At 38.3% G+C, this 12855-nt stretch overlaps 1 protein-coding gene across 1 annotated transcript; it reads right to left on the bottom strand.

Annotated features, from left to right (window-relative positions):
- Positions 1–4150: 4150 nt before the first annotated feature.
- TAS2R42 (taste 2 receptor member 42) lies at positions 4151–5092 on the bottom strand. The gene has a single exon (XM_049782909.1). The coding sequence runs from the start codon at positions 5090–5092 to the stop codon at positions 4151–4153; it is 942 nt and encodes a 313-aa protein (XP_049638866.1).
- Between the last annotated feature and the right edge of the window lie 7763 nt (positions 5093–12855).

Below are 12855 nucleotides of genomic sequence, written 5' to 3'. Positions count from 1 at the left end.
GTGGCGCTCGAGGTAAGGTGCCTGCCTTACCTGCGCTAGCCTAGGAGACGGACCGCGGTTCGATCCCCCGGCGTCCCATATGGTCCCCCAAGCCAGGAGCGACTTCTGAGCGCATAGCCAGGAGTAACCCCTGAGCGTCACCGGGTGTGGCCCAAAAACCAAAAAAAAAAAAAAAAAAATTCATAGATGAATGAGACTATTCTGTGTCTATCTCTCTCCCTTTGACTTACTTCACTCAGAATAATAGATTCCATGTACATCCATGTATAGGAAAATTTCATGACTTCATCTCTCCTGACAGCTGCATATTTTATTGTGTGTTTCTTTAGCCATTCATTTGTTGAAGGGCATCTTGGTTTTTCCAGAGTCTGGCTATTGTAAATAGCGCTGCAATGAATATAAATGTGAGGAATGGATTTGATTTTTTGTTGTTGTTGTTCCTAGGGTATATCTCTAGGAATGGTATTGCTGGATCATATGGGAGTACAATTTCCAGTTTTTGGAGAAATCTCCATATCGCTTTCCATAAAGGTTGAACTAGACAGCATTCCCACCAGCAGTGAATAAGAGTTCTTTTTCCCTACATCCCCGCCAGCACTGATTGTTCTTGTCCTTTGTATTGTGTGTGCAAGGCATCTTCCAAACTTCCAAGTGGAAGCAGAGATCAACAGATGGAATATATTAAGCTGAAAAGCTTCTGCACCTCAAAGGAAATAGTGACTAGGATACAAAAGCTACCCACAGGGGGCTGGAATGGCGGCACAAGCGGTAAGACGTCTGCCGTGCATGCACTAACCTAGGATGGACCATGATTCGATCTCGCAGAGTCCCATGTGGTCCCGCAAGCCAGGAGCAATTTCTGAGCACATTTCCAGGAGTAACCCCTGAGCATCACTAGGTGTGGCCCAAAAATAAACAAACAAACAAAAACAAAAAAGCAGCCACAGAATGGGAGAAACTACTCACCCAATATCAATCAGATAAGGGGCTAATATCAAAAATACAGAACTTAACGAGAAAACATCTAACCCCATCAAAAATGGGAAGAAGAAATGAACAGACTTCCTCAAAGAAGAAAATACAAATGGCCAGGGCTGGATAGAGAGCATGGAGGTAAGGCATTTGCCTTGCATGCAGAGGAATGGTGGTTCGAATCCTGGCATCTCATATGGTCCCCTGAGCCTGCCAGGAGTGATTTCTGAGCATAGAGTCAGAAGTAACCCCTGAGCACTGCCGGGTGTGACCCAGAAAACTAAAAAATGAAAAGTAACAAATGGCCAAAAGACACATGAAAAAATGCTCCACATTACTAATCATCAGGGAGATAAAAATCAAAAAAACTATGAGGTACATCGCACTCTACAGAGACTGGCATACATCACAAAGAATGTCGTAACACTTTTCCTCGCACTGGTAAGCAGTAGGCAGTAGTCTTGGACTCAAAATAATAAATGGGTGTTTTCTGTAGTCTTCTAAATCCATTGTCACTATCATTGTTGTTCCTGGTGTTCAGAATCACCAGTAACCTAGCCTTGCTTACAGCTTAGTTTAATTCATTCGATGAGGGAAAATATCATTCTTAGCTCCAAAGAACACTCCTGAGCAGTCACTTCCCTGAGGCCTTGACAAAACTGATTTATAACCCATATTATCATTGTTTAACTACAAGGTTTTTTTAACACAATAATAAAAACATGAAGGATAAAACCTAAATAAGAGTAATTTATTTGTAAAGAATTCCATTATATATACAGCGTCTGATAGTATAAGCCATACATATTAAAATGTTATAGTAAAATTTCCCAACTCTAATCTTATTTATACTTTTTGCTACCTTTTATATATTTAGAATATTAGAGTCAAAACAGCAATATATATGTATGTCTAAAATGTACATCAAACATGTAGTGTTTCACTATAAATTACTTTCTGTGCCTTTTCCGATGACCTGCTTTTATTTGTTTCTCTCAGGTTTGTAGTGATGAGATAACAGCAAAGTGCCGGGGGGTGGGGGGATGGGGACTAGGATATGGCTCTATGGGCACATGCTCTGTATGAAAGGAACTATGGGCTTATTCTCATGACATTATAAGACAAAGCAGGAAAACCACCTTTTTTGTTTGTTTATTTAGAGGTCATATCCGATGATACTTGGGTTACTTCTGGCTTTACACTCAGGAATTACTCCTGGCAGTGTTTGGTAGACCCTTTGGAATGCCAAGGATTGAATCCAGATTGGCTGAATGCCAGGCAAGCACTATACTATCACTCTGGCTCCAAGGAAAAAAATCTCCTAATTCCCACTTTTCCTCACTCTGCTCCCTGTTAACCATCTCCCCCCCTCCAAAAATATAGTCATTCTCAAAATACAATTATAATCTTTATCTGGTAGTAGTATTAGTGGAGTTAGGAAACAAGAATTAATCTATATAGATAATTCTGTTATATAGCATAATAGAAATACTCTTTTGTTTTTCTTTTTTTCTGTTTCTCTCTTAGAAATACTCTTGAAATGTATATTCTAGAGTTTAGCAAAATGAAGATGTATCTGGAGGTAAGGTGCCTGCCTTGCCTGCGCTAGCCTAGGACGGACCGCGGTTCGATCCCCCGGCACCCCATATGGTCCCCCAAGAAGCCAGGAGCAACTTCTGAGCGCATAGCCAGGAGTAACCCCTGAGCGTCACAGGGTGTGGCCCAAAAACCAAAAAAAAAAAAAAAAAAAAAAAAGTTTATAACTTGGGGTTTCAAATTAAGATTAGCATTGCACAGAGCCAGAGTGATAGCATAGCAGTAGGGCATTTGCCTAAATGCAGTTGACCCATAAAGACCTGAGTTTAATTCCCTGCATCCCTTATGGTCCCCTAACCCAGGGGTGATTTCTGAATATAACCCCTGAGAATCAGGCGTAGCCAAAAAACAAACAAAAATATTAGCATTGCAGGGGCCAGGAGGTAATCCAGCATTCACAGCACATACCTACCATGTGCCCAACCTGGGTTCGATGCCTGGCACCACATGGTTCCCCATAGTTCACCTATTATAGTCTAGTTACACTCTAATATATCCCTAAATATTCCCAGAATGACTGGGTAGTTCCCAGCACAACAAGGACTAAGCAGCACCACATTGTGAGGCCCTTGCATTGAACTGCTAACCCAATATCTGTTGGCCATACATTGCTAGTGGGAACTTCCAGGCCTCCTGAACACTACTTGGGTGTCCCTTTCAAAAATCTATTTCAAAAAATAGATTAGCATCATGAGTATAAAGTTTTAGTTTCTACTTAAATATCTTCTTTTGTATTGTGATTTATAATTTTTCTCAAATAGCTCATTTCCTTATTATGAATAACATCTCTAATAACAATTATTTATATAACACTTTATCATACCAAAACACTTTTTAAACTATAAGGTCATGTTTTTGTCCTTATGACAAGTTGTTTAACTTTTCTATCAACATTTTATAGATCCTCTACTTAGTTAAGTTTTGGGGAGAAAGGAAGGTGGGTCACACCTCACTCTACTCAAAGTTTACTTCTAGCTCTGCCTTCAGGGATCACTCTTTGCTGGACTCAAAGGAACATATGAGGTGCCAGGGATTAAACCCTGGGCAACCACTTACAAGGTAAGTGCCCTACCCTCTGTATTGTCACTCCAGCCCAGTTTAGTTATATTTCTAAATTGATATATTTTCTCTATACATGAATTACAATTATTTCATCTTTTTTATTATAATTAAATTAGATTATCTTTGGAAAATATTTGAGAAGTTTAAATTAATAACCAGCATTTTAACCATGAGATTACTTTTAAAATTCCATTTTCTTCCAGGGACTGGAGGTGTTAAGGCACAAGCAGCCAACCCTGCTTCGATCCTAGACTTCGCATATGGTCCCATAAGCACCTCCAGAAGAGACCCCTGAGCACAGAGCTAGGAGTTAGCACTGAGCACTGCCAAGTATGACCCCAACTTAGACACCCCCAAAAAATACATTGTCTGGCCATACATGAATCATAAAAGCAACTTGTTTCATAAAAGGAAATTTCTTTCATGCTAAATAATAGTTAAAGGATCCCAGTAAGAAGTGATAATTGATCCTCAAAGTCACTTCTTTAAGTTCTTATCTCTGAAAAGACTACAAAAAATTCTATGTATAAAGCCCAGATTTAGACAAAAAGAAGCTTTGAAGATGGTATAATCCCTTTAAGGCCGTTTGTCTTAGCTTGCTGTTTCCCAGAATCAAAATAAATGAATGGCCTAAAGGAAAGACATATACTGCTAGCAATATAAACTTGATAAACTTATTACTCCAAAACATATGAAATATCCAACTTGCCAATTGTGTGAAAATGAAGTGAACTATGAAGAGGGCGAGAAAAGACATCATCATATTCATGGCCTTTTTATGAGCTTCAATGCTAGTGTCCTTGGTACCCAAGGAGTTGAGTTGCAAGTTTTTGGTATGTCTCACCAAGGACAGAAACAAAAACAACAAGGAGGTTAAAGTTACCATAATGGGAATGCAAGAAGTCAAATTAAGAAGAATCAGTGATTGGACATAGAAAATACTTCTTTTGTCTATAGATGAATTAAGACTGTGTCCATTTATTGCATAGACATCCTGGAAGAGATCATTAAATGTTTCTAACAAAAATAAGTCAAAAATTAGAAAAAACAAAGACAACACAAGAATCATGAGAACCACTCTGTTCAATCTCCACTTGAGCCAAAGGAAAAGGGGATGGGAGAATTGAGCAACCTTAAGGAGGTAGAAAACGCTTAAGCAGGTGGCAAACCAGGTCGTCCAGTGATTAGTTATTCTCCAAAGCAAACTAAGAGGTTTTGCTAGTTTATAAGTGGCATAGAATTCTAGGAATGGTCCCATTACAAATGACTCTAGCAAATACAAGAGTAGTAGACTTATTCTGGAGACAGCCAAGCCAGTGAGAATGAGGTCAAAGAAAGAGATCTTTTGGGTCTTGACCCATTCACAGCAGTTTACTAGTCCAATAAACACATTTCCCAACATTGCAATTATGAATTCCACTATTGCTAGTATCATGAAGAAAACTTCCAAGCTAGTGAGCATTTTCATAAGAAAAGATCCAAATTTCTATTATCAAGTCACAATGAGAAATTTAAAATTAAACTTGTACAATAACCTCCATTTGTTATACTTATCTTCTTTGTTTTCATTGCAAATTCCGATCTTCAGCAGAGCTTTCAGTAGACTGTCAAACACAATCACATATCTGCAAAGCAAAATTTTTCTTCTTTGATTGCAAATCTTATTTTAACATAGAAAATTCTGGTAAGCCGGAGAAATAGCATGGAGGTAAGACGTTTGCCTTTCATGCAGAAGGACTGTGGTTCGAATCCTGGCATCCCATATGGTCCCCTGTGCTTGCCAGGGGCGATTTCTGAGCATGGAGCCAGGAGTAACCCCTTAGAGCTGCCGGGTGTGACCCAAAAACTAAAAAAAAAAAAAAAAAAAAGAAAAAGAAAAAATTCTGGTAAACCACACCATTTTTTTAATATGTGCTAACATTTGCTAACAAATACTATACATGTCAAGAAATTAAAAATGCTTTGTGCTGGTTTATCATTAGCCTCGACTGAAGTTTTCCACTCATGGCAAAGATTAAAAGGTTAAAGTCAAATGTGTTACCATGCAAATATGGATCAGATTGTTTTTCACTGATTTGTACTTGCCTCATCACCTGCCATCTGCATCCAAATAGCTTATCTGACTTTCACAGAAAGTTCTAGAAATCTTCTTTTTTCCCCCATAGATATAAATTTTATTTTGTACATATATAGACATATACAGCTATCAAACATATAGTATAGTATACATTCTATGTATATTGTAGATTAAATTCTATTTACATGAATATAAGCATGTACTTACTATTGCATATAGTACATTATACATGCTATATATATCATACATTAAATTCTATTCCGCATATAAGCATGTACTTACTATTATATATAATATCATATATTAAATTCTATTCCACATGCATATAAGCAAGCACATAACAAGCTTAATTTTTTTAAAGGAGTTAGGAAGGATTCCTGTCTTTTTTTAATTTAAATCTTTATTTAAGCACCATGATTACAAACATGTTCGTAGTTGGGTTTCAGTCATTTACAAAATACACCCCCCTTCACCAGTGCAACATTCCCACCACCAATGCTCCCCTTCCTCCCCTGCCCCTGCCTGTATCATGACAGGCATTCTACATCTCTCATTCTTTAACATTGCCATGCTAGTTGTTAGTGTAGTTATTTCCCTAACAGTGTTCACCACTCTTTGTGGTGAGCTTCAAATTGTGAGCTGGTCCTTCTGGCCCTTCCAGCCCTTAACTCTATTGTCTCTGGGCTTTATTACAGTAATGTCTTTAATTTTTCTTAAAACCCATAGATGAGAGAGACTATTCTGTTTTTATCTCTCTCCCTCTGACTTATTTCACTCAGCATAGTAGATTCCAAGTACATCCATGTATAGGAAAATTTCATTATTTCATCTTTTCTTCAAAAAATTGGAAATTCAACTCCCATTTGAACCAGCTATTCTATTTGTAGGAATATACCCTAGGAACACAAAAATACAATGCAAATATCCTTTTCTCACACCTATATTCATTGCAACACTATTTACAATAGCCAGACTCTGGAAACAACCAAGAAATCTTCTAAATAATTTAGTTATTACTCAATGAGGATACTTTGCTGAGTACCTGCTTTCTTAAAAAATAGTATTAAGAAATCTATAAAGTAGTAAAAGCCCATAAAGAAAAAATGGGATAGTAAGGACAGCATTAGAATAAAATAATGAACACAGAAAAAAGTAACTATATTTGGACTGAACAAATCTGTCTTGCATGTGGCTGATCTGAGTTCAGTCTCTGAACTCTGTACAATTAGTCCCCTGAGTCTACAGGAGTGATCCCAGAGCACATCTGGGTATGGACCCCAAACAAACAAAAAAGATAACTATTAGAGGAAAGATGAGTGATATTGTTCTTGAATTTTGAAGATATTTAGCATGTCATGCAGAAACTGAAAAGTCCATCATTTTTTTTTAATGGACTCTGAGACAAGTTTGGTTTAACAGAATTCAAGATTTATATACTGTCTTGGTTTTAAGGTTAAATTTCTAATTTTCCCCTCTCACCTTTTGTGTATATAAATATCCAGATAATTCTGGAGCTGGGTGTCACTACTTATTGTGCAACTGTTTCTTTTTTTTTTTTTCATATTAATGAAGTTACACATAATTAGTCAAAATACTTAATAATGGGCTAGAGATACGACACCAGTAAAGTGGAAAAAATCAGTTGCTATGCAAGAGGCTAACTTGAGTTCTTTTTTTTTTTTTTTTTTTTTTACACCACCCATCACCAGTGCAACATTCCCATCACCAATGTCCCAAGTCTCCCTCCTCCCCACCCGACCCCCGCCTATACTCTAAACAGGTTCTCAATTTCCCTCATACATTCTCATTATTAGGACAGTTCAAAATGTAGTTATTTATCCAACTAAACTCATCACTCTTTGTGATGAGCTTCCTGAGGTGAGCTGGAACTTCCAGCTCTTTTCTCTTTTGTGTCTGAAAGTTATTATTGCAAGAATGTCTTTCATTTTTCTTAAAACCCATAAATGTGTGAGACCATTCTGCGTTTTTCTCTCTCTCTCTGACTTATTTCACTCAGCATAATAGATTCTGTGTACATCCATGTATAGGAAAATTTCATGACTTCATCTCTCCTGACAGCTGCATAATATTCCATTGTGTATATGTACCACAGTTTCTTTAGCCATTCGTCTGTTGAAGGGCATCTTGGTTGTTTCCAGAGTCTTGCTATGGTAAATAGTGCTGCAATGAATATAGGTGTAAGGAAGGGGTTTTTGTATTGTATTTTTGTGTTCCTAGGGTATATTCCTAGGAGTGGTATAGCTGGATCGTATGGGAGCTCGATTTCCAGTTTTTGGAGGAATCTCCATATCGCTTTCCATAAAGGTTGAACTAGACGGCATTCCCACCAGCAGTGGATAAGAGTTCCTTTCTCCCCACATCCCCGCCAACACTGTTTATTCTCATTCTTTGTGATGTGTGCCATTCTCTGTGGTGTGAAGTGGTATCTCATCGTTGTTTTGATTTGCATCTCCCTGATGATTAGTGATGTGGAGCACTTTTTCATGTGTCTTTTGGCCATCTGTATTTCTTCTTTGTCAAAGTGTCTGTTCATTTCTTCTCCCCATTTTTTGATGGGATTAGATGTTTTTTTCTTGTAAAGTTCTGTCAGTGCCTTGTATATTTTGGAGATTAGCCCCTTATCTGATGGGTATTGGGTGAATAGTTTCTCCCACTCAGTGGGTGGCTCTTGTATCTTGGGCACTATTTCCTTTGAGGTGCAGAAGCTTCTCAGCTTAATATATTCCCATCTGTTAATTTCTGCTTTCACTTGCTTGGAGAGTGCAGTTTCTTCCTTGAAGATGCCTTTAGCCTCAATGTCCTGGAGTGTTTTACCTACGTATTGTTCTATATATCTTATGGTTTTGGGGCTGATATCGAGGTCTTTAATCCATTTGGATTTTACCTTCGTACATGATGTTAGCTGGGGGTCTAAGTTCAATTTTTTGCAAGTGGCTAGCCAGTTTTGCCAACACCACTTGTTGAAGAGGCTTTCTTTGTTCCATTTAGGATTTTTTGCTCCTTTATCAAAAATTAGATGATTGTATGTCTGGGGAACATTCTCTGAGTATTCAAGCTTATTCCACTGATCTGAGGGCCTGTCTTTATTCCAATACCATGCTGTTTTGATAACTATTGCTTTGTAGTAAAGTTTAAAGTTGGGGAAAGTAATTCCTCCCATATTCTTTTTCCCAATGATTGCTTTAGCTATTCGAGGGTGTTTATTGTTCCAAATAAATTTCAAAAGTGCCTGGTCCACTTCTTTGAAGAATGTCATGGGTATCTTTAGGGGGATCGCATTAAATCTGTACAGTGCTTTGGGGAGTATTGCCATTTTAATGATGTTAATCCTGCCAATCCATGAGCAGGGTATATGCTTCCATTTCCGCGTGTCCTCTCTTATTTCTTGGAGCAGAGTTTTATAGTTTTCCTTGTATAGGTCCTTCACATTTTTAGTCAAGTTGATTCCAAGATATTTGAGTTTGTGTGACACTATAGTGAATGGAGTTGTTTTCTTAATGTCCATTTCTTCCTTATTAGTATTGGTGTATAGGAAGGCCATTGATTTTTGTGTGTTAATTTTGTAGCCTGCCACCTTGCTATATGAGTCTATTGTTTCTAGAAGCTTTTTGATAGAGTCTTTGGGGTTTTCTAAGTAGAGTATCATGTCATCTGCAAACAGTGAGAGCTTGACTTCTTCCTTTCCTATCTGGATTCCCTTGATATCCTTTTCTTGCCTAATCGCTATAGCAAGTACTTCAAGTGCTATGTTGAATAGAAGTGGTGAGAGAGGACAGCCTTGTCTTGTGCCAGAATTTAGAGGAAAGGCTTTCAGTTTTTCTCCATTGAGGACAATATTTGCCTCTGGCTTGTGGTAGATGGCCTTAACTATATTGAGAAAGGTTCCCTCCATTCCCATCTTGCTGAGAGTTTTGATCAAGAATGGGTGTTGGACCTTGTCAAATGCTTTCTCTGCGTCGATTGATATGATCATGTGATTTTTATTTTTCTTGCTGTTGATGTTGTGTATTATGTTGATAGATTTACGGATGTTAAACCAGCCTTGCATTCCTGGAATGAAACCTACTTGATCGTAGTGGATGATCTTCTTAATGAGGCATTGAATCCTATTTGCCAGGATTTTGTTGAAGATCTTTGCATCTGCATTCATCAGCGATATTGGTCTGTAATTTTCTTTTTTCGTAGCATCTCTGTCTGGTTTAGGTATCAAGGTAATGTTGGCTTCATAAAAGCTATTTGGAAGTTTTCCTGCTTTTTCAATTTCATGAAAGAGTCTTGCCAGGATTGGTAGTAGTTCCTCTTGAAAGGTTTGAAAGAATTCATTAGTAAATCCATCTGGGCCTGGGCTTTTGTTTTTGGGCAGACATTTGATTACTTTCTTAATTTCCTCAATAGTAATGGGTGTGTTTAGATATGCTACATCCTCTTCATTCAATCGTGGAAGATTATAAGATTCCAAAAATTTATCCATTTCTTCCAGGTTTTCATTTTTAGTGGCATAGAGTTTCTCAAAGTAGTTTCTGATTACCCTTTGAATCTCTACCATATCAGTAGTGATCTCTTCTTTTTCATTCCTAATACGAGTTATCAAGTTTCTCTCTCTTTCTTTCTTTGTTAGTTTTGCCAGTGGTCTATCAATCTTGTTTATTTTTTCAAAGAACCAACTTCTGCTTTCGTTGATCTTTTGGATGGTTTTTCTGGTTTCCACTTCATTGATTTCTGCTCTCAGCTTTGTTATTTCCTTCTGCCTCCCTATTTTTGGATCCTTTTGTTGAGCACTTTCTAATTCTATGAGCTGCGTCATTAAGCTATTCAGGTATGCCCCTTCTTCTTTCCTGATGTGTGCTTGCAAAGCTATAAATTTTCCTCTCAGTACTGCTTTTGCTGTGTCCCATAGGTTCTGATAAATTGTGTCTCCATTGTCATTTGTTTTCAGGAAGGTTTTGATTTCCTCTTTGATTTCATCTCGGACCCACTGATTATTCAGTATGAGGCTATTTAACTTCCAGGTGTTAAAATTTTTCTTCTGTGTCCCTTTGTAGTTTATATATAATTTCAGGGCTTTGTGGTCAGCAAAGGCAGCCTGCAAAATTTCTATCCTCTTGATATTATGGAGATATGTTTTGTGTGCTAACATGTAGTCTATCCTAGAGAATGTCCCATGTACATTAGAGAAAAATGTGTATCCAGGCTTCTGGGGGTGGAGTGTCCTGTATATATCTACTAGGCCTCTTACTTCCATTTCTCTCCTCAGGTCTAGTATATTCTTGTTGGGTTTCAGTCTGGTTGACCTGTCTAGTGTTGACAATGCCGTGTTGAGGTCTCCCACAATTATTGTGTTGTTATTGATATTATTTTTCAGATCTGTCAACAGTTGTATTAAATATTTTGCTGGCCCCTCATTCGGTGCATATATGTTTAGGAGGGTGATTTCTTCCTGCTGTACATATCCCTTGATTAATACAAAATGTCCATCTTTGTCCCTTACTACTTTCCTAAGTATAAAGTTTGCATCATCTGATATTAATATGGCCATTCCTGCTTTTTTTTGGGTGTTGTTTGCTTGGATGATTTTCCTCCAGCCTTTTATTTTGAGTCTATGTTTGTTCTGACTATTCAGGTGCGTTTCTTGTAGGCAGCAGAAGGTTGGATTGAGTTTTTTGATCCATTTAGCCACTCTGTGTCTCTTAACTGGTGCATTTAGTCCATTGACATTGAGAGAAAGAATTGTTCTGGGAGTTAGTGCCATCTTTATATTAAAGTTTGGTGTGTTTGTTGGTAAGCCTTGTCTTAAAGTATGCCGTTCAGTTTTTCTTTTAAGAATGGTTTTGAGTCTGTGAAGTTTTTGAGCTGTTGTTTGTCTGTGAAACTATGTATTGTTCCTTCAAACCTAAAAGTGAGTTTTGCTGGGTACAGTATTCTAGGCGAAGCATTTATTTCATTGAGTTTTGTCACTATGTCCCACCACTGCCTTCTGGCCTTGAGTGTTTCTGGTGACAGGTCTGCAGTAAATCTCAAGGATGTTCCCTTAAATGTAATTTCTCTTTTCGATCTTGCTGCTTTCAGAATTCTGTCTCTATCTATGGGATTCGTCATTGTGACTAGAATGTGTCTTGGGGTGTTTTTTCTGGGGTCTCTTTTAGTTGGCACTCTTCGGGCATGCAGGATTTGATCACATGTATTCATTATCTCTGGTAGTTTCTCTTTATTGATGTTCTTGACTGTTGATTCTTCCCGGAGATTTTCTTCCTGAGTCTCTGGGACTCCAATGATTCTTAAGTTGTTTCTGTTGAGCTTATCATAGACTTCTATTTTCATCTGTTCCCATTCTTTGAGTAATTTTTCCATTGTTTGATCATTTGCTTTGAGGCTTTTTTCCAATTTCTTCTGCTGTATGTAATTGTTATGTATCTCATCTTCCAGTGTACTGATTCTATCCTCAGCTGCTGTTAACCTGTGGGAAATCTCAAACATGTTTTTCTTCAATTCATCTACTGAGTTTCTCAGACCTGTTATTTGATCTGAAATTTCCGTTTGGAGTTTTCTCATTTCTATCTTCATATTCTCCTGATTCTTTTTAGTTTTCTCTTCTATACTTTGTTTGAGTTCTTTGAACATGTTCCATATTGCAACTCTAAACTCCTTATCTGAGAGACTGACTAGGTGGTTGATCATGTTCAAGTCATCAGAGTTGCCATCTTCATTCTCTATGTCTGGCACTGGCCCATGTTGTTTCCCCATTGTCACACTAGTACTGCGTGTTTTTCTACGTGTTGTGATTGTATTCATCGGCTAAATGCTGTGCACCGTCGCGAAGGGGAGCGGAGCAACCGTGCTCCTCTGGCTTCTCCCTTTCTGGGCGTGTCGACTCACCTCCACGGAAGGCTCACAGGAAGGCAGGCTGGCAGATGGGCTGCACCCAGGATGAAATCAGGCCAAAAATGCAGGACAGCAGAGTAGAGAGGCAGCAGGGTGCTGGCATCTGAGATCCAGCGAAGTTCAGTGGCTCCTCCCTTTCTGGGCGTGTCGACTCACCTCCACGGAAGGCTCACGGGAAGGCAGACTCCCCGGAAAGTTCACAGGAAGGCAGGCTGGCTGATGAGCCGCACCAAGGGTGAAATCAGGCC

Source organism: Suncus etruscus, chromosome 11 (genome assembly GCF_024139225.1).
Source record: "Suncus etruscus isolate mSunEtr1 chromosome 11, mSunEtr1.pri.cur, whole genome shotgun sequence".
Taxonomy (NCBI): Eukaryota; Metazoa; Chordata; class Mammalia; order Eulipotyphla; family Soricidae; genus Suncus; species Suncus etruscus.
Note: the sequence above shows the minus strand (reverse complement) of the source record. Positions and strands in the feature narration are given on the sequence as shown.